This window comes from Staurois parvus, unplaced genomic scaffold (genome assembly GCF_062004578.1).
Source record: "Staurois parvus isolate SC_StPar_1 unplaced genomic scaffold, SC_StPar_1.0 ptg000361l, whole genome shotgun sequence".
NCBI lineage: Eukaryota > Metazoa > Chordata > Amphibia > Anura > Ranidae > Staurois > Staurois parvus.
In genome coordinates, this window is record NW_028318157.1 from 17,599,069 (window position 1) to 17,620,603 (window position 21,535).

A 21,535-nucleotide genomic window follows, 5' to 3' on the forward strand; every position below is an offset into this window, starting at 1 on the left:
TCCAGCTTCATGCAAGTCAACAATTCTTGATCGTAGGTCTTCTGAGAGCTCTTTTCTGCGAGGCATGGTTCACATCAGACAGTGCTTCTTGAAACCAGTAAACCCAAAACAGGTGTGTGTTTTTTAAGGGCAGGACAGCTGTCAGCAACACATCCAATATCATCACACTGATTGGAGTCAAGGTTGGCTCACTCCTGGCTCCAATTAGCTCTGGGAGAAGTCATTAAGCTAGGGCCTCACATACTTTTTCCTCCCTGCACTGTGAATGTTTACATGTTATGTGCAATTAAACCATGGCAACATCTAATGTTTGTGTAGTATTATGTTCAGCAGACTGTGTTCTTCTATTGTTGTGACTTAGATGACGTTCAGAGCACATTTTATGCCCAATTCATGCAAAACTCCATGTAATCCCGAGGGGTTCACATACTTTTTCTTGCAACTGTATATATATATATATATATATATATATATATATATATATATTTTTTTTTTTTTTTAAATTTCAAAATTAATATTTCTTTACTATTTTTTTTTCTAATATATATATATATATTCACTTTGTTTTTTGGTTATAATGGATTGTGCCATTGTTTCATGTAGCGCAGCATTTTTTCACTTCACATTATGATTGTATAATTTGCCCCACTGAGACATGGGTTGTGTGCACTAGCGGCTACAGTATTTAATTGTATTTTTTTGCTTTCATTTCACTATAGTTAGTGCTTGAGTTATTCAATTTATTTTAGATTTCAACATGTTAACTATATGAGACATGACAATGTGCATGCATTCCTCCCAATAATATTCCTACAAGTCCTTTCACTACCATGGATCTGGCTATATTCTACTCTGACTAATGACCCTAGTGTCACCAATGCAATCAATAAAATAAAATGTGCATGCACCTATTGTTAATATATACTTTCCATTTTTTTGGCAAGCAAGTCTCTTTTTTTAAATTATTATCATCTGTAATGCAATGCTGGACACAAAAACACCAAGAACAAGTCACACACACCACACAGGTACGATTTAACCAGCATTTACACCATTAATTATTGTAAGCATGTGAGAGACCCACTGCCAAATGAACACCTTCCCTGACACATCATAGCATTCACTCGGCACTCCAAGAAATAACAGAATCCAACTGCAGTATTCTTGCACTGTTAAAACCTCCACTTTTATTTTCACACGACACACAAGAGGATAAATCTTATAGACATCACAATCTGCATAATAACACACACCAATAATATTGTGAGCATTACAGCATGAAACAGACACATCTTTTGACAGCGTCAGAGCATAGAATTAATACATTACCAAAGCTACAGGAAGACGGGAAAGAACAGACCCCATTGGAACCATAATGCACAGGGGGTCACGGAGAAGCATTAAATGTGACCAATTCGATGAGCCCATATAGCCTTGGCAAAATTCCCAGCGTCAGAGCACCCTCTTTCGCATAGGAAGGCTCCCAACTGACTGCATTCAGGCTTCCCGTTATATACCCTGTTTCTGGCATCTTTCCTGAAATGGGCGGGCACCATGCCCACTCCAGGAGGAGCCAGCAGAAAAGTCCCTTACTCACACCCACCCACTTTACTTGCAAACAACGTCTTATCAAGTAATATCACACTTTTGCCACAAATCAGCTTCTTATCTACCCTTAACTTAAAGATTTCTAACTTATCAAAACATTTTTAAATGCACAAACAAGTTCTTATCTAATTTAAGCAGCCTAATGTAACATTTCTAGTCACAAAAATGTTCAATCTCACAAACACTTCTTATCTGCTTTAAGCAATCTAATGTCTTGTGACTCTGTTCCTGGCACCTAGGCATCAATGTCATTTCTCATGCTTCTGGCATATGGGCAACAATGCTTTATTGTAAAAATTCCCCAAGAAACAAAGGGTCCAAGGCCAACACATTTCATAGGCATTACATCATTAAAAAATGTAATTAAAGTGGTTTTAAAGGCAGAAGGTTTTTTTGTAACATTAATGAATTCTCTGCATGTAGCTCCCCAGCCCCCCTTATACTTACTTGAGCCCAATCTCTATCTAGCAAATGTGCAGCTCTCTACCTTCACATGAGCTCAGAGACAGTAGCAGGAGCAATTGGCTCCAGCTGCTGTCAATCACAGCCCCTGAGAAGGGAGCAGGTGGTCGGGCCTAGCCCTGTATGTCAATGAACACACAGAGCTGGCTCGGGAGAGAGCACAGGTGAATGCCCCCATAGCAATTGGCTTGCTATGGGGGCACTTAGCAGAGGGGAGGAGCTAAGAGCACCAGCGGGGGACCCCAGTATAGGAGTATCAAGGCTGCTGTGTGCAAAACCAATGCACAGAGCAGGTAAGTATGACATGTTTGTTATTTTAATATTGAAAAAATCAGAGCAGGTATTGTAACTTTAATAAGGGCTCAGCTCTGACAGATATACATTTTTGAGCCTTTGAGTTTAAAGAAAAAAAAACAGAACTATGCTGTTCTACTATTTATTTTATATTATTAATTTCATATTCTGAAACTGAATGTTTGGAAAGTTCTTAAGTTGCAGGATGATTATAGTGGTAGTAAAGTCCTTTTTCATGATTTATACCTACAGGTAAGCCTATAATAAGGCTTCCCTGTAGGTACAGTAAATGTCTCCTAAACATGCACCATTTGGGAGATGTTTGCTGTAGTAGAGCTGTGAACTTTACCAGCGCATGCACACTGCACTCTCAATGGACAGCAGGCCATCCATTGAGAGAGCTGTGCTGCAGCTGTGATTCCCACACGCAGGAGTGACATCATCGCGGCTCGGCCATTCAAGTGGCCTGAGCCTACTTACCTGGAAGGAAGACTGGGTGAAGATGGAAGCCCTGTCAGCAGTGACAGCACGCCACTGGAGGGCTTTGTTTTAAGGTACGTTTTTAATACCTTTTAGGCGATCTCTGAAAACCTATCTCTTCAAGGAAGCCTATCCTGCCCTCAGCTAATAATGGAATCTTCTACTCTTCCAACCAGTCCATCCCCCACAGTTATTACCTATTGTACCACTAGCCCCTCCCTCCTAGATTGTAAGCTCCAAGGAGCAGGGCCCTCCTTTCCCTCTTGTATTGAACTGTATTGTTGCTGTATTGTCTCCTGTTATATTGTAAAGCACTGAGCAAACTGTTGGTGCTATATAAATCCTGTGTAATAATAAATAATGTACTAGTATGTGATGCATACTATCACATTGTGGAATTATCTTGCAGGGATATTTTTTTTTTAATGTGGCTTACTACCACTTTAAAGTAATGTTTTTTGCTAACCTTTTTCTCTCTAAGGCTTTAAAAAGATGAAGTCCAGGCAAATCGCTAAATAAACAGTTATAAGTGTATATGACCTCTTTTACCTGCAAAAGGATGTAATTAAAGTGTTACTAAACCCACAACAGTAAAATCAGTCTATATATGCATGCTTGATATACTCACTGTGGAACCTAAGGGGTTAATCCTCTGCACTGTGTAAAAAGGCCATTTGGTCAAGTTTTCTCTGCCCCTCCTCTTGTTCAAATGCCCACCTGATAAGACAGACTGAAACCGTAGTCACATGCACATTCTCAGTTTAGTGTGTATAGCTAGAGAGGTTTTTTTGTTTCTTGGGAGAGTGCATGTGATCAGAACAGGGCCAATCAGGCCAATAAGAGACAGAGGTCAGGGATACTGCATCCTCCTAGAGCAGAAAGAAAGCTCCTACAGGTTTCAACCATTGTTCTGCTGAAGAGACAAGACTGCTCTAATTGCTGATGAGAAAAGGTATTTAGAAGTTTACATTTACTAAAATAATTGCATTTCCATGTTCTGTGTAATGTGGGAGACCAAATATAGTGAATGCAGGGTCCTGGGTTTAGTAAACCTTTAAGTTCAGCTAGTCCTGTTATGAAGATACTATTGCCAGACAGCAAATCTGGAGTCTGAATTTTTCTACTGACCATACTGCAGTAGAGCATTGCAGCCTTGTCTAGTACCTATCCCACGTATGACTGGACAGTGAAGGAACAGCAGCAGACTGATGAGGTTATCCTTGTGCTCTCCTCTTCTGTAAGCATGTTCTCTGTCTTTTACCTCATGCACAAGACATGAAGTAGCTCCTGTGTGCTGAGGAGTAAAATCTCCAGTGCTTTCTGGCACCCGGGCAGCTGCACATGCCGCATACAGCCACCAATACAAGTGAATGTCTGTACACAGTGGTGCTAGGTAAATGCTGATGGCTTCTGCATTGGCATATACCCTCACAGGCATGTATTGTGCTTCTCCCTGAACACAAACGTGGCACATTCAGGAAGAAGCACTGTATGTGTATGCATGGGTAAATGGTGATGCAGAAGCTGAAACTTAGCAGAGTTGCACAAACCATTCACTTGAATTGGTGGTTGTAGGTGGCACACTTAGTTCCCTGGGTTCCAGAAAGCCCTGGGAATTTTATGTCTCTCCACACAGGAGTTGCTAAATGTCTGTGTGCACGAGGCTTTAGACAGGCAAAGTTGTGCAAAACAATAGAGCCACCATTGGATTAGAATGCTGACTCTCCCACTCTTGAGACTCTGTGCTGTTGTACAGAGGATTACAGGCAGATAATATCAAGATTCAAGAATTTATAGTACATGTGCATTCACATAAAGTACATTTAATTATATTTTACATAAATATGTAACATTATTTATTACCTTTTTGTGTAACTGCCTAAAGGTTAGTATTAACCTGTCATTACTAGGTCATCTGAGGTTTCAGTACATTGTATATGCTGTACCAAAGTACACATTTACATATAGACCAAAGCAGACTGGATTTATTGCTGGTAGACTTTTTCAATAATGTAAAGAGCAGCTACCCAGAGCAGTCAATTAGAGTTCATATTTCATTCTGTCAGTTTTGCATAGCTAATTGGTCCCCAGTCTCATTACATAACCCCTTCCTGTCCCCCGACAATGGAGAATTATGTATAGGGAAGTCTTTAGCCACAGAGTAAAGAGCATTCTCTTGTACCTTCTGCAAATCATACCTGGAAATGACCACCATTCATATACAGTTGAAGTTGAACATGAACATGGGGACTGATGTTTAAAATTAAGCTTTGGAAGGTTTTACCCCCTTCGTGACCAGACCATTTTTTGCTATTCGACACTGCGCTACTTTAACTGTCGATTGCACAGTCATGCAATGCTGTACACAAATTTATATTATTTTTTTCACGCAAATAGAGATTTCTTTTGGTGGTATTTGATCACCACTTGGTTTTTTATTTTTGTATTATATCAACAAAAAAAGAGCAAACATTTTGAAAAAAAAACAGTATTTTTTACTTTCTGCTACAAAACATATCCAATAAAAAAGGTGAAGAAAAAAAACAAATTTCTTCATAAATTTAGGCCAAAATGTATTCTGCTATATGTCTTTCATAAAAAAAAAAAATTCCCAAAAAGTGTATATTAATTGGTATGAGTGAAAGTTATAGCATCTACAAACGATGGTATATATACTGGTATTTTCATTTATTTATTTATTTTATTCTAGCAATGGCGATGATCAGCATCTTATAGTGGGACTGTGACAGTGCAGAAGACAGTCTGACACTAACTAACACTTTATGGGAACTGACTAACTGCCACTAATACAGAAGGGGGTAACATTTAGGGGCAATCAAAGGGTTAACTATGTGTCTAACAATGTTTACTATGGGTAGTATGTGCTGTTTTTACTAAGCAATGTGCCGGTTCTTACTCCCTGCTTCGCAGGGAGAAAAAAAACGGCACATTGCTTCTGTCTGTAAGAGAGCCCTGTGTTGTTTACCAACACAAGGCTCTCCTCTGTAATTCACTTAGCCGATCAGTGGGTCCTGGCCATAAATCTTCGGCTGGGACTCTCTGAACAGTTTGTGATGTAGCGAATGACAGCACAGCCAGGGCAGTGCGCATACATGTACATGATCCAGCACAGCGGTCCCGCACTGTCGCAGTGTATGTACAGTGAAACCTGTATAAAATTACACAGAACATCCAGAGCATCTTTGTACTGTGTAACAACAATTAGTCCATGGATTAAGAGTCTGTCGTATAGCAGCAATTATTGCAATAGTAGATGAATAGTAGGGGAGTGGATGAAGGGATGGATGGGTGATGGATGAATAAAAGGTGGATGGATGAATGAATGGATGGATGGAACGTGGTTCACCTCTGCAGCTCCTGTGAGATCTAGACAGGATCACCTCAAAAATCAGGAAATAGCAAAAAGCAGGGCGTTGAGGTTAATACCAAGTGAAAAACAACCTTTATTAAAAGCAGCACACTTACATATCAGAATTCACCAATCCACCAGTGGATAATGACACAGCAGGTTGAAACACCAAGTCCGATTTGCTGAAGGTACACAGAGGCAATAAATGGCCACTAAACATGCAGCGGTAGGGGCAGGTGGTTTTTTGCATGATATTAACCTCAGCGCCCTGCTTTGGCTATTTCCTATGTACAGTGAGCTGTTCGCAAGTGGTTAAAAAGGTAAAGTATCGGATATTACAGCCTCCTCTCAGGTGGCTCTCCTGTCATTGATACCTGGGTCCCTCTCCAAAATCAAGAAAAGCATCCTAAATATTGCCTATTAGCAACTCAGGTTACTATCTCTCATTGCTGGAAATAGGCCACTCCTCACATTGTAGAATGGCCATAGATCCTAAATGAAATTATGACCATGGAGACCCTGGTGTCTGGTAACAGGAAAAACTCCAATGAAAACCACTTTTCTGGGTTTGACTTAATGATAATTAGCGAGGACCATCATCACTGTACCCAGAGGGCCCCCCAACTCCATTCTCTCTCCCAACATATTTAAATCTCACCACTCGCATGTTATTGCCCACTTATATTCAGCTACAATCCCGCTCAAGAGTACAGTATACTATAGTGTTTGACCATTGACATTTTATACTTTCCCTCCTCCACTCCCCTTCTCTAACCCACCCTGCCTTGAAGTACTTCATGTTTTAACTTTTGACCATTGTACTGCATTGAAAATGTAAAGGAAACAATTGAACAAAGTCCTGTTTGAACTAAAAAGGCATAGTGGAACTTTTGCCTACAGCAACCAGCATTGAAGTTGTAGCCGTCAATTTTTGGAGAATGTAAGCAGTTACTGGCGTTGTGCTTTATAGGTGGTCATGACATTTTTAGCAGTCCATGTAGCTCCCCCAGTGTCTCCAAGTATTGAGTAAATGGTCTTGTGCTTCCAGGATCACCTGTGTTTGAATCTGCCAATGTTGCTGCTGTTTGTGATTTAAGACATAAGGAGCGGTGATTCTTTTATATTATGCAATTCCTTTCTGTACCAGTATGCCAGAGGCATTAACAGAGAATTCTGGGCACCATCCCAAAACATTCATTGGAACAGGCTTTCCAGAACAGGACAACAAGGGAATGGGCAGTGACATCACAGGGAAACATATGGTACTATCAGAAACACAGATTGCTACAAAGCATAGCTGTTCACGTGGAGGATTCTGATGAATTCGACTGCTGCTGCCAGTGGCAGTAATTCTGCTAGCAGCAATAAACAGAGTATGTAATAATGACTGTGTTGCTTTGAAACACAACATGAATTGTAATATTTGTAACTCTTGACATGTACAGTACATCATATTCCTATTGAAAGGTAATTTGCAGTGTTGTAGGTATGCATGTGCAAGAGACCAAATTGATGTAAAATGTCCTATTAATGTTGCAAAAACTTATATTTTAAGTTTTAAAGTGTTAATAAACCCATAATCCTGGATTCACACTATACAATCTTTCAAAGGACACAGAACATGGAAGTTTTAGTAAATGTAAACTGCTAATTACTTTTTCTCATCAACAGTATATACAGTAGCAGTCTTGTAACTTCTATCAGTGTCCGGCTGAGCACTGGTTAATCTTGTAGAAGGTCTCCTATGACTGTTTTTAGGCTTCATGACCCCTGACCCCTCTGTCTGGACAGTGCTGATTGGCCCTCTGCTGATCACCTGCACCCTCCCAAAAAGAAAACAAAAACTCTCTAGCAATACACACCAAACATAGCATGTGCAGAGTACCTCCTAGGGCTCTGTACTATCAGCAAATGGAATAGGGAATGTGGGAATGTGGAAGAAGAGGAGGATCAGAGAAGACAGGGTCAAACAGCCTTTTTTTACACAATGTGGAGGATTAACCCCGTAGGTTCCACAGTGAGTATAACATGCATGCTTTACTGCATATACAGACTGATTGTACTGTTGTGGGTTTAGTAACACTTTAATTACACTCATCGGCCACTTTATTAGGTACACCTTGCTAATGCCAAGAAAATATCCCCCACACCATTACACTACCACCACCAGTCTGAACCATTGATACAAGTGGAGGAGAGGACGCTGGTTTCCACTCAAACCTTTGGTCTGCAGTGCTTTGTAGGTTGACCAATTTGGTTGAAACTGGTGGAGACTGTAGAACCAAAGTATGTGAGTGCATATTTTACAAAGTGGTAATAAATTCAGAAATCATACCAATATTACACTGTGTGGATATTTGTTTATTGTCTAACTGCATTGCTTCAAATATAAGAAAGGAAATACTGTGAAGAGTGGAGAAAAGAAACACAGAGGAAGTCCTACTGATAAATGGTGTGTTTTAAAGGAAAATATAGTAAGGCTTAAGACCTAGTTCACATGGCTGCTGAGTGCCATGTACATGCTGAGTCCGTGCAGCCACTGTATCTTAATAGACCTCAATGGGCTGCCTGCACACAACACCTGGTGTCTAGAAATGCTGCAAAAAATGGTCCCATTTACGGTATATAGCCCTCAGTTCCCACGTGAATGAGTCCTAAAGCTGTGGTGAGTTTTATCACAGGTGTAGTGAGAGCCCTTTGGTGTTTTTTTTCATGGAAGGACTACAAAAAAGATTGTTATATTTGTTTTGAGAAGATTGCTACTTATGTTGCAGCTTGACACATGAATGTTTACATACATTAGGTACACTGTGGATCTGTTTTTCAAGGAACATTTGTATGTACAGTATTTTTATTTTATTTTGTATATACAGTATACTGTATATTTGTTAAGGAGCAGGATGTTATTTATTTGCACATTATACTAAAAAAAAAACATGGGCTGGATTTATTTTATTAACTGTTTGAGCAATGAAAAAGAGGAGTTTCCTGCTCCCCTAAGCTCTGGACCTTGCTGGACCCTGTAAAGGTAAAAATTCATTAAAAAAAGAGGAATAAAGGTTAATTTTATGTAGTCTTTTTTTTTTTTTTTAATGTTACAACCTTCACTTATTGCTTGCACTGGCATACAGGTTAGGGGCCCATAGGCACCTAAAAATCAGTTAAGTGGGAAGGGAGCAACCACTTATTAGCAGTGGGCTTGGTGGTAGTCAGTGTCGAGGTAAGTTGTTTTGGGGGGGAACCCAGTATTTTTGGTAACTCCACTCAATGCACCCAGTATGTTATACATTGGAGTTGATTTACTAAAGCCAGAGAGTGCAAAATCTGGTGCTGCTCTGCATAGAACCCAATCAGCTTCCAGGTTATTTTGTCAAAACTTGTTTGAACAAGATGAAGTTAGAAGCTGATTGGCTACCATGCATAGTTGCACCAACTTTTGCACTCTCCAGTTTTAGTATATCAACCGCTTTACTGCTAAATTTTGAAATAAATGTACTGCATGTCCTGCACATAAATCAAACTTTTGTAAATGTCAGATACTTCTGATTCAGTATTTAATATTAATTACATTTCAAGTCAGAAAAAAGTTCAGACTTTTCAGAAACTGAAGTGAAACAGATTGCTAAAGACCATGAGATGCAGTAATGCCAAACGGATTGCATAGTCCTCAACCCATGCTTGAGATATCAAGATAGGAGGAGTGACTGCACCTCATGAAGACAGTTCAAATGAATTGTCATGAGTCTAATGGTGCAGTACTTATGCAAGTGATTTTTGGGCTTTGAAACTTGACAAGCCTGCCTAAATGTTATCAGGCTTTAAAACCAAAGGCCCGTACACATGATGAAAATATCAGATAAATGATCGTCTGTTTTTTGGGGGGTTTTTTGCATACTAGCCTCATCGAAAATGAAGAAGTTACTAAAGTTATAAAAATTCTTGTACGACAGAAAAATTCGGAAGTGATGTAATATATTGTATTGTATTTTCAGACTAAAATTGTACTGTTTAAACGAAAATCGTACAAGAAACATTTTCATGCTTGTCCCTTTGAGTAATTTCGAACAAAAGCTGTGTAATAGCAATCAGCTTATCGCGATCACATTAAAAGCAATATTTTTCTGATTGTGTACTAGGCTTTAGGTAGAGTTGAATCTCCCTCTTCAATACATTGTTTCACACTACCCCTCACTGGACAAATGGTTGGAACATGGGTGGAGCATTGCTCTAATGGTATGGCCAATACACACATACCTCCCAACCGTCCCAGTTTCCACAGCACTATCCAACAATTTGTACTAAATTCCGGATCCTAATACTGACTCAATGGTCAGTCAGTCAGAGATGTTCCACAGTTATTCATCTCCCTAGCATGTCCCTCTTTCTCAAGTTCTAAAGTAGAGAAGCATATGCTGGACATGCTTTTTGGCATTCAGCGCCCATGTGAATCTGACCTAAGTGACCTTTGGTGGATCAATGACTTTCTAGCTGTTTGTTATTTTCATGATAGGATTTTCCGGATAAAGATGAGAGTCTGTATGTCTAAAGAAGGCAGCCAATAGTTTTGCTATCCACTGTCGGTAAGAGTAATTTCATTAGTACATCTACTTTCCTGTCCTAAAGAGTGCCGGAAAGAGTGCATGCATTAAAGCCTCTTCCCTCTCTACTATTAATGAATTGTCAATGTTTACTGCAGAAGTTGACACATCAAACTTGTGCTAGTAATGTAAGTCAGCACATCCCATAATGATTTTCTTCAACTAACACACTGTGTATTATGCATTATGTGAACACACAAATTGACATTTTTGTTGCCCCTTTAGGAAGTATTAATGCAAGGATGGAAATATAACACAGTCTAGTTTGTTGGGATGTAGCAACACCCTATTTTTTTACAAAGTGATATTTAAGGATTTAATATACAGTCTTACTTTTAGTAATGTGGTAGTAATTTAACATTTTTAGCAATAGATGCCAATGGGCAAATCTAAAATATCTGGACCTCTCTGGAACATGCTTTAGATTCTGCAGGCATAGTACAAACTGTTGCACCAGCTGTCATGTACCAGTAGGGATGGTCAACTTATGATGGTTGTACATGGACTGGCCTCAGGAATTTTCTACTTCCCACCTAGAGTTGTAATTCACAACTTTCTATTTACATGATTAATATAGAGTTGAGCTTTTCATTTCTTGTGCTTATTGTCAACTGCTGCTGAATTCCAATATTGTACTGTGACCATACAATGCATTGGTACTTAATGAGAAGTACTGTACATTAGGGGTGGATTTAATTCTTCAGGATATGGTTCTTGCTCTAGTGGGTTGCAGAAAGTTATGTCTTCTCTTTGTTGGTCCATAGGAAGGTCCCAATCAGATAAAGGTTTTCTATTTTTCCTGGTAATCTCTATTTCAGTGAACACTGAAGGATCAGACCTCTTCCAATTTTTTTTCTGATATATGTATCTCTTTTCTAAGCTAGCAGAGATAAAATGAGAGTTTATTGAAAATTTACAATGGTTTGGATCCCTTTATTATTTAACCAAGTCTCCTGTCTCAGTTGTGATCCTTAATAACAGAAAAAAAATTAACTTGCCTTTTAGCTATGCCGAAATATGTTATACTATGTAATATCTTTCCCAACATAATTTATATTGATTAGTGTCATTGTATCCCCTCCTATAGATATACATACTCCTCCGTTCAATTAAAGTGGAATGTAAAATATTTAAATATTTTAACATTTTGAAAAAAAGTGTTAATTGAAATGCTTCATTTTACTGTGTTTTAATAATCATGAATAATTTAGCCTCATTGAAAGTAAACAACTCCATTTTCACCAGAAGGAATACTCTTTTCTATCTGTTCCCTGATCGAATTGATGAAAATCAAGCTGAATCCACCAAGCAGGGCCTGCTTGCTGAAAGAGATAATTCAATGTAAGCCAGTGTCCAGTTACAAACCTCTTTTCTATTTTTTTTTTCCCTTCGTAATCCTAGACAATGCAATAAATATTTGTCCTAAAAAAATCTAACATGTTTAAGCTCCGAATAAAAGGACGGGGCGACATTCAGATACAAGAAATTGTCAGATCCTGCCAGAACAATTCTGCTATGTGATGAATCATTAATGATCTCTGAAAGTCATAATGGTCTGTCATTAATGCCCATTAATGATCTCTGTTTACCACTAGTAGGGGCTTGATGGTTCTGGCCAATACCTTGGAGAATACTTTAAATATGCCTTAAACTTTCCCCGTCTGTTTGCCTGCTGCAAATGTACACTGCAGCTGAGCCGGAGCACTTCTCCAAACCAAGATGGCTCTGGGCTTAAGAAAGTCCAATTCAGGTAAGAAACTCTCCGAATCTTCAATGATTTAGAAGGAGATACTGAAATACACATTTGTGTAAGCTGGATGGGCGTGGAAGATTTTGATTTTACCATTGTAATGGAGGCACTTGTCAGGTTGGTTTAAAATGTTTTCTTTGTAAGTGGAAAATCTGATATTGTGCTTGCTAATGGAATAGGATTACGTCCGTTATTGATATAATGTATGATTATTGTTTGACATGTCAGCCGACCCTAAATTACAATGTATGTCCTTGTGACGTGAGATGTGATAGTTTGTGTCTGTTGTTATAGATATACAACATGTTTACCAACGGAGAAGTGGTTCTTGTTCATTTAGCATAGTAAGAATGCTTTATATTTTCAAATTCTTGATTGTTTCTGGGATATTCTAGAATAAATGTGTGTATACAGATCTATCTATCTATCTATCTGTCTATCTATCTATCTATCTATCTATCTATCTATCTATCTATCACCAAAATGATGCACCTCATTGCCTTGGAAAATAAATGACTTTTACATAAGAACTGAGATATTAGGAAGCCTAATTGGAATATGTTAATATGCTGTTTGCTTATCATATTTACTTTACCTATTATTAGCATAGCAGAACCTTTGTTCACATTTCCCCGAACTAATTAGACAGGCTTACTGTATGAACCAACGCCCACAAATCTGAATATTAGCCAAGACATCCTGTTTTCCTCTCTCTGGTATAAACAGCAGCATGGATTTCACTTAGACATTTACTAATGGCTTCCTGCCATTTGTACTGCTCATCAAGAAACTGTTTAATAAATGTATGGATAGACTATAAGTTGCTATGGGGCTTGGTAGTAATATCAGGTTAATATAGCTACTTAAAACCTGCTCAGTGGAGTAGATAATTAATATATGTTTTTGAAATCCATTATGAAAGTAGCATATACAGAATACACTAGATCACAATGGATTACCATTATCCTCTTAATTGTTAGGTTTTTATTTTCATTATTTGCTTATATTATTGGCTGGAATGGAAGGGATGAGGATATAGAGTTGCTAGCTGTTTTACTGTATTGCTGAGCTGTATCAACAATAGCTTGAGTGTTGTGTTTCACAGGCTGTTGTGTTTATTTGAGCAGTGATAAGGCTTGTACTGTATCAATTCATTGGACCTGAATAATTGCTTAGCACCAAGGACAGCTCCTAACTATGAATATGCATTGGTGTTTTATGACAATTAAAAGAACCTGGCATGGGAGAATTGCAGGGCGGCTGCCCTGCCTGACTTGCCTGCAATAAATGCTAGTTGTCATTCTGTTATGCAGATTCTCTGACTTCATTCAATACTTTCTGAGTGACTGACGTAGAACAGGTAAGCAGGTGAGCAAAATCAAGGAGAGAGCTCAGAATTCATGATCTGCATCTTTGTTCCAGGTGAATGACTCAGAAGGTGCTAAAACATTTGGTTCAAAATGATGGCCAGCCAAGTAGAATTTTCAGAATAAGTCAACTATGGTAGTCTGTGTATTTCTTTTGGCCTCCTTTAACTGTTATCGCTAATCCTAAACCTAACCCCTAAATTAGCTCCTAAATATAATGTATAAACATACGTTTAGTGGTTTGATTGAGGCAAGTCATAGCTATAGGAGTTTGGAGCTGAGGTTAAGATGAAACTAAGGATAACTTGTGAAATTCATATTATACTTTTGGACTCAATATTTTCTTATGAGAAATTGTCTTTAATTTGGGTGGAGTGTCAATGTCAGCTCTGGAATTTCAAAAACAAGCTTGCAGTGGCAGCTTTCATAATTCTACCCAGACTTCTTCCTTGTTATTGGTTTCAAATAGAAAAATCCTCTCTCAGTAGCAGTAAAATTGCAGAAGAAATATTCTCTGCTGCTTATTGGTCAATACACCTGCTTACAATACGGAATATCGACATATTAATGTATGCTTGACACTGCTTGTTTGAGGTTAGAGCACCTGATGGGGGAAGAGAAGGGGAGCCCTGCCAAGAACCATTATTTTTCCGGCTACTCCATGCTAAGGTCTGATAGACTTGTACAGAAACACGATTGAGGGCAAACAGGGACATGACTCGATTCCACAGATGTGGAATGTGTGAACTTGATTTGGAATTATAAAGTAAATGTATTCTAGCATTAAGGAGTAGTTGAAGGGTTGAATTATAGTCTGGTTTAGTGCCAATAGTTATGTGGTTAATGAGATTAATGTTAGCTGGAGTTATGCAGTAACAGCATAGTAAGTACGCAGCTTCAATGTGTCAAGGGTAAATCTCAATTATTTGGGTAGGTGTTCGAGGTTAATTTTTAAGGTTAAAGCGGTTGTAAAGGGCATATTTTTATTAAAATATTAAACATGGGATACTCATCTGCTCACTGCAATGGTTTTGCACAAAGCGGCCCTGAACCTCCTTTTCTGGAGTTCCTCTTGCCGCTGTTCTTGGCTCCACCTCCTATTGGTTTGCCACCATAGGAAGCTGCTTCTTATAGTGGCTCACTGGCAAGCTCACTACCAAGCCAGGGTGTGTGTGTGCGTCCAATGCCACACACTCAGCCCCGTCCCCCATCCCCTCTTCACAGGGTTTGATTGACATAAGCAGGAGCCAATGGCTCCCACTGCTGTCCCTGAGCCTGTGAAGTGACAGAGAGACAACTGCCGCTGCAGACAGTCACAGCGCTGTATCCAGATAGGACTTGAGACAAGGGGATACGACTAGTGCAACATTTTTGTACCTTAATGCAGGGAATGGGAATGTAGCAAAGTAAAAAATGTCTAGCCTTTTGAATCACTTTAAGTATTGGGGTTGGCATTAGGTAAACATTGAATCTGCAATCTGGTCAGCTTGTAAGCCTCTAATGCTTGATAAGTAAGGCCTCATTCACACGGTTGCAGAAGACCATACAGTGTGAATGAGGTATTTGTTTACATGTGTGGACTGCATGCAGGCAGTCTATGTTAATAAATAGACACAAAGTAGCTGTATAGACTGCAACGCAAAGTCAATTTTGTTAAGCATACATGAGCAAATGCACGGCCCCAAACACAGACAGTGTGCACTTGGAGCCGTGTACCTGCACCTGCATGCCTGTCAAAATTAGCTGTGTGCTGGAGCCTGTACATCCACTGCATGTCCATTTATTAGCACAGACTGCCTTCATGCAGCTCCACATGCATAAACAAATGCCTTATTCATGCTATATGCCCATGTGAATGAGCTTAAGGGTTTATTACAGAGAAACATACTGATCTTATTCCTTGCTCCTTGCTTGCCGCTGGCACTATCCTCTACTCTTGCAATTTGGGTGGGCCCTAAAAATTCTTGTAGTTTTTAGTTAGTGTGGAGAAGTGTTAAAACCTCTGTCTGACTCTGGTGTGTTGTTTGCATTAAAGTGGCTGTAAACTCAAAAAAATCTAAATCCTCCCTTTCTCTATTTGCATATATACATGGATTTGCATTTCTGGGTAGGGGTGTGCACGTGCACCACCCAATCCATGCCGCCATTGGCGGCTACAGATGTCGATCACCGGGTCCTGGATGAAGATTTCCTGCTGGCACCCACCGATTACCGAGTATCATTGACAGGGGAGAGACCTGTGTGTAAACAACACAGGTCTCTCTCCTGCCAGTAGTAGCATGCTGCTATGTATTTCTCTGCACAGCAGAGAAATACACAGTAGTATGTTTCCCTAGAAAAACAGCACACAGCAGACAGTTAACCCTTTGATCGCCCCAGATGTTAACCCCTTCCTGCCCAGTGTCATTAGTACAGTGACAGTGCTTTTTTTTTTCCAAAAATATTTTATTAATATAATAATAGACAAGATAGCATATAGAGCATGTAAAGCTATAAAGCACAGTCAGAACACAGACATGACATATTGCTTCCCATTTCGCAGACGGGACTTAGTGTAAACTGTAATACAAAGCAATGTGGTGTAGAACAATACATCAAGCATACAATTCAGACCATTGGATACGTAGAGGAAAGTAGGTACATCACTGAAGGTATATGTCGTCTCGTCTTGAGTATCAGCAATTCTTAATGATGAGGTGATATGAAGATTCGAGCATGGAAGGCATTAGATGTTGTTAAAGTCATGGTTTACGTGTTTATAGCTTAAGTGTATAATATAGTTGCAGTTAGTCATATCTGCGTGAAGGTGAATGCACTATTTGGTTGGTGAAGAATGACTGATAAGGTGGTATAACAGGTGTGAGAAAAGAGAGAGGTCAGAAAGAAGAACAGCAAGAAAAAGAGAGGTAGGATGAGATGGTAGGTGGGATTTAAAAAAAAAACAACAAAAAAACGAATTTTTAAATATGGGGGGGGGGGGATAATGGGTTGAGTGACAGTAGCGTATATAGGCAATAAAAAGTTAAAATGGATCACCTCCCCAAGTATTAGCCGAGCCGGAAAGGTAATATTAAAACTTAGAATATGTTACGTGCAAGATCAGACAGTGGGGTAGGGTAACACGTGGATCAGAAACCCCGTAAAGCATATCATGATATAGCTCTACAGCCTATCTTTACGTGTGATAAAAGTGTCTTCGGTGAACTGGGTATTCCCTGATACCGCATTGTCTTAGGACATTTAATCCGGGGATATAGATTGATCATTTACTATTAGGTGATAGGTAGAAGTGGATTTGAAATGACTCCAGCATGCCCATGTTTTCCGAAATCTCTCTGGATGTTCCTTAGCTATAGAGATCAGTTCCTCCATTTCCTTAGTTTTGTCGATCCTAGCAAACCATTCTCGTACAGTGGGAACATGTGTGGAGCGCCAGTGTACTGGGATACATTGCTTTGCAGCATTCACCATGTGCATAGCGAGTGACTTGCGGTATGTCCGAAATGGAAGTGTGGTATGGTGAAGCAAAAATTGTGCGGAAGAAAGGTCTAGGGCATACGTAGTAACTTGTGTGATTGAAGATTGAACTTTCCCCTGGAAGGGTTGTAATGATGGGCATTCCCACCAAATGTGCAGGAGTGTACCCGTAGTTTGATGGCATCTCCAACACAAATCAGAAATGTTGGGGTCGAAGTGGTGAAGCAGGGATGGAACCCTAAACCATCTAGAGTAAATTTTAAAGTTATTTTCTTGTGTAGATACACATATAGACCCTTTGTGTATGTGTTCATATATGTGGTCCCAGTCTTCAGGTGACAGTTGGATTTGTAGATCAGCGTTCCAGGCCTTGCAAGCTTTCCTAGTTGAGAGGTCACTGGTGTGTTTGAGACGTGTATAAAGCAGGGATATAACATGTCTCTGGGGAGAGTCTGTTGAGCAAAGTTTCTCAAAGGGGGTAAGATGTCTCTTATATTCTTTTAAGTTGGGTGAGCTGTGGATAAAGTGGTGGAGTTGTCTATACATCCACGGTGTTAAGGTCCGGGTAGGCCATTTAGTCATAAGAAGGTCTCTGGGTAAGAGCCAGCCATCTTTGAAGAGGTGATGCCGACTCACGCCGTCTGTGAGGCCAGATCCCACAAGAAAGTCATGCGACATACCAGGGGGGAAGTCTGGGTTCAATCTGATAGGAGTGAGTGGACCAGGGGTGGATGAGAACGCTGTATGCTTACTGATCTGCTGGTAACAGGACAAAGTAGGGCCTATGAGAATGTGTTCCTTGAATTGCGATGGAATGTGAGAATTTGGCATCCAAGGAGAGGTGGCAAGCGGGGTCTCCGAAAAAGCAGTTTCCAATTCAACCCATGCCTTACGAGCTTGGTTCGTGGACCAATCGACTATTCTTGCCATTTGACAAGCTTTGTAATAGCGGGAGATGTCAGGTAGCCCTATACCTCCACATGTTTTGGGCATGGCTAGTTGGTCAAAGCCAATTCTATGGCGTTTATTACTCCATAGAAACGAGGTACATAATGTTTTGTAGGACTTGAAGAAGGAGTTGAGCAATTTGATTAGAATGGTTTGTAATAGATACAAAAGACTTGGGAGCACATTCATCTTAATGATAGCTGCTCTGCCAAACCAAGAACAATATGATTAATCCCACGTTTGCAGATCTTTGGTAATGTTACTTAAGATGGGTAGAAAGTTTTTGGCGTAGAGTTCTTTAAGATGGGTTGGCTATTGGATTCCTAAATAGGTGATGGCTTCTGATTGCCACGTGAAAGGAAAATTAGATTTCGCTTGTCTAATCGCATCCTGAGATAGGGAAATATTGAGTGCTTGGGATGTGACAGTGCTTTTTATTAGCACTGATCACTGTATTAGTGTCATTGGGATGTCAGTGGCAGTTAGTTAGTTCCCCCCAGTGTCACAATGCCCACTGCAATGCCATAATATATACCGCCATTTGTAGGCGCTATAACTTTCACATAAACCAATTAACTTACATGTATTGGGATTTTTTTTAGCAAAGACATGTAGCAGAATATATTTTGGGAAGCAATTTGATTTTTTAAATTTTTTACTAGATATGTTTTATAGCAAAAAGTCAAAATTATTGTTTTTTTTTTCAAAATTGTTGGCCCTTTTTTTGTTTATAGCGCAAAAAATAAAAAATGCACAGGTGATAAAATACCACCAAAAGAAAGCTCTATTTGTGGGGGAAAAAAAGAAAATTTAATTTATGTACAGTGTTGCATGACCGTGCAATTGTCACTTAAAGTAATGCAGCACCGTATCGTAAAAAATGGCCTGGTCAGGAAGGGGGGTAAATCCTCTGGAGGGCAAGTGGTTAATTGTCTTTTCCTGTCAGTGTGTATCTGCCTGCCTGTACAAGGTACGAGCACACAGATACAATAATAAGTCTGCAGGAGTCCTGCATGGCACCCGCGATCTGCTGATTGCTGGTGTAATGCTTTCTAGGCTCCAAGTAAAAAAATAAATAAATTCACATTTTTTTTACCTGCAAAAAATGTGCATTTATTACTTTTTTAAAAAGGTGAACAAATAGTTTACTGGGGAATGTTTACTTTACAGCGGAGCTCCAGTCTCCTAAGCAATTTTTTCATAAAAGCACCCCATGATTCTTTGTACTTGTTCAATATAATTAGGATATTGTTATAACTGTAATCAGTCTTGTTACTTGTAAATCTGTAATTACGTACATAATCCCACAGGCAGGCAGCGACCATTGATGATGTGCAGCTGGCTACCCAGCATGCCCATCTCAAGCCTGTATTGACAAAGTGCAACGCACTTTTTTGATTTAAGGTCGCCATAGCAATGGCGGCCTTGGCAGAAGTTCCCACCCCATAGTTATGGCAACCTGTCAATCAACACAGAACTTAGGCTTCCCAAAGAATCCTGGGATAGATGATACCAATATCCCAGGAGTCCAAGGGTATCGGCCTTATGATGTAACCACCAAGGCAGGCGGAACCAGAAGTGCTAGAAAAATTCATTAGAAAAATGTTTTGATAAATATTCATTAAAAAAAAAGGTTAGCAATTTAGGACTGACCTTGTAATCAGAGGAACATGCCAAAATGGGTAGAACTTTGCTTTAATTGTGCTTTATGTACTTTATGTTCTAAACTAAACACACTGAAGGTTTGATACTATTTTAAACATAAAGCTTCCAAGATATAATAAGATCTTTAGCACTGGAAAAACCAAATAGAGTCCATCCTCCCTACTCCTCCCATTTCTGAGCATTATTTGTTAATAGGATAGGGGGGTACACAGTATTTTTATGGTTTATGTGAATCATTGGTTAAAGGGAAATGTTTGATGTACAGTTGCAAGAAAAAGTATGTGAACCCCTTGGGATTACGTGGAGTTTTGCATGAATTGGGCATAAAATGTGCTCTGAACGTCATCTAAGTCACAACAATGGAAGAAGACAGTCTGCTGAACATAATACTACACAAACATTAGATGTTGCCATGGTTTAATTGCACATAACATGTAAACATTCACAGTGCCGGGAGGAAAAAGTATGTGAACCTTTGGACTTAATAACTGATTGACCCTCCTTTGGCAGCAATAACCTCAACCAAACGTTTCCTGTAGTTGCAGATCAGACCTGCACAACGATCTGGAGTAATTTTGGACCACTCCTCTTCACAAAACTGTTTCAGTGTAGCAATATTCTTGGGATGTCTGGTGTGAATCGCTCTCTTAAGGTCATGCCACAGCATTTCAATCGGGTTGAGGTCAGGACTCTGACTGGGCCACTCCAGAAGGCGTATTCTGTGCTGTTGCAGCCATTGTTTTGTTGAATTACTTGTATGCTTTGGGTCATTGTCCTGTTGCATCACCCATCCTCTGCGGAGCTTCAGTTGGCGGACAGATGGTCGTACGTTTTCCTGCAAAATGTCTTGATAAACTCTGGAATTCATTTTCCCATCAATGACAACAATCCGTCCAGGCCCTGAGGCAGCAAAGCAGCCCCAAACCATGATGCTCCCTCCGCCATGTTTTACAGTGGGGATGAGGTTTTGATGTTGGTGTGCTGTGCCATTTTTTCTCCACACATAGTGTTGTGTGTTCTTCCCAAACAACTCAATCTTGGTTTCATCTGTCCACAGTATATTTTGCCAGTAGTGCTGTGGAACATCCAAGTGCTCTTTTGCAAACTTCAAACGTGCTGCAATATTCTTTTTGGACAGCAATGGCTTCCTCCGTGGTGTCCTCCCATGTACTCCATTCTTGTTTAATGTTTTCCTTATTGTAGATGTGTCAACAAAAATGTTAGCATGTGCCAGAGATTTCTGTAGGTCTTTAGCTGACACTCTGGGATTCTTCTTTACCTCATGCAGCATTCTACTCTGTGCTCTTGCAGTCATTTTTACAGGACGACCACGCCTAGGGAGAGTAGCAACAGTGCTAAACTTTCTCCATTTGTAGACAGTCTGTCTTACCGTGGACACATGATCATCAAGGCTTTTGAAGATACTTTTGTAACCCTTTCCAGCTTCATGCAAGTCAACAATTCTTGATCGTAGGTCTTCTGAGAGCTCTTTTCTGCGAGGCATGGTTCACATCAG

The 21,535-nt window shown here is 39.6% G+C and overlaps 1 protein-coding gene across 6 annotated transcripts in view; it reads left to right on the forward strand.

The window, feature by feature from the left end:
- FGF13 (fibroblast growth factor 13) overlaps nt 1-21,535 on the forward strand; it is a 489,250-nt gene that overhangs the window by 324,793 nt on the left and 142,922 nt on the right. Inside the window, exon 1 of one of the 6 annotated variants that reach the window (XM_089684980.1) lies at nt 12,517-12,562. The exons of the other annotated variants lie outside the window; for them this stretch is intronic. Coding sequence (XP_089541106.1) covers nt 12,532-12,562 — 31 coding nt within the window. The 5' untranslated portion in view covers nt 12,517-12,531. Of the gene's footprint in view, nt 1-12,516; nt 12,563-21,535 lie in introns of those variants that run through there. 6 annotated transcript variants of the gene reach the window in all.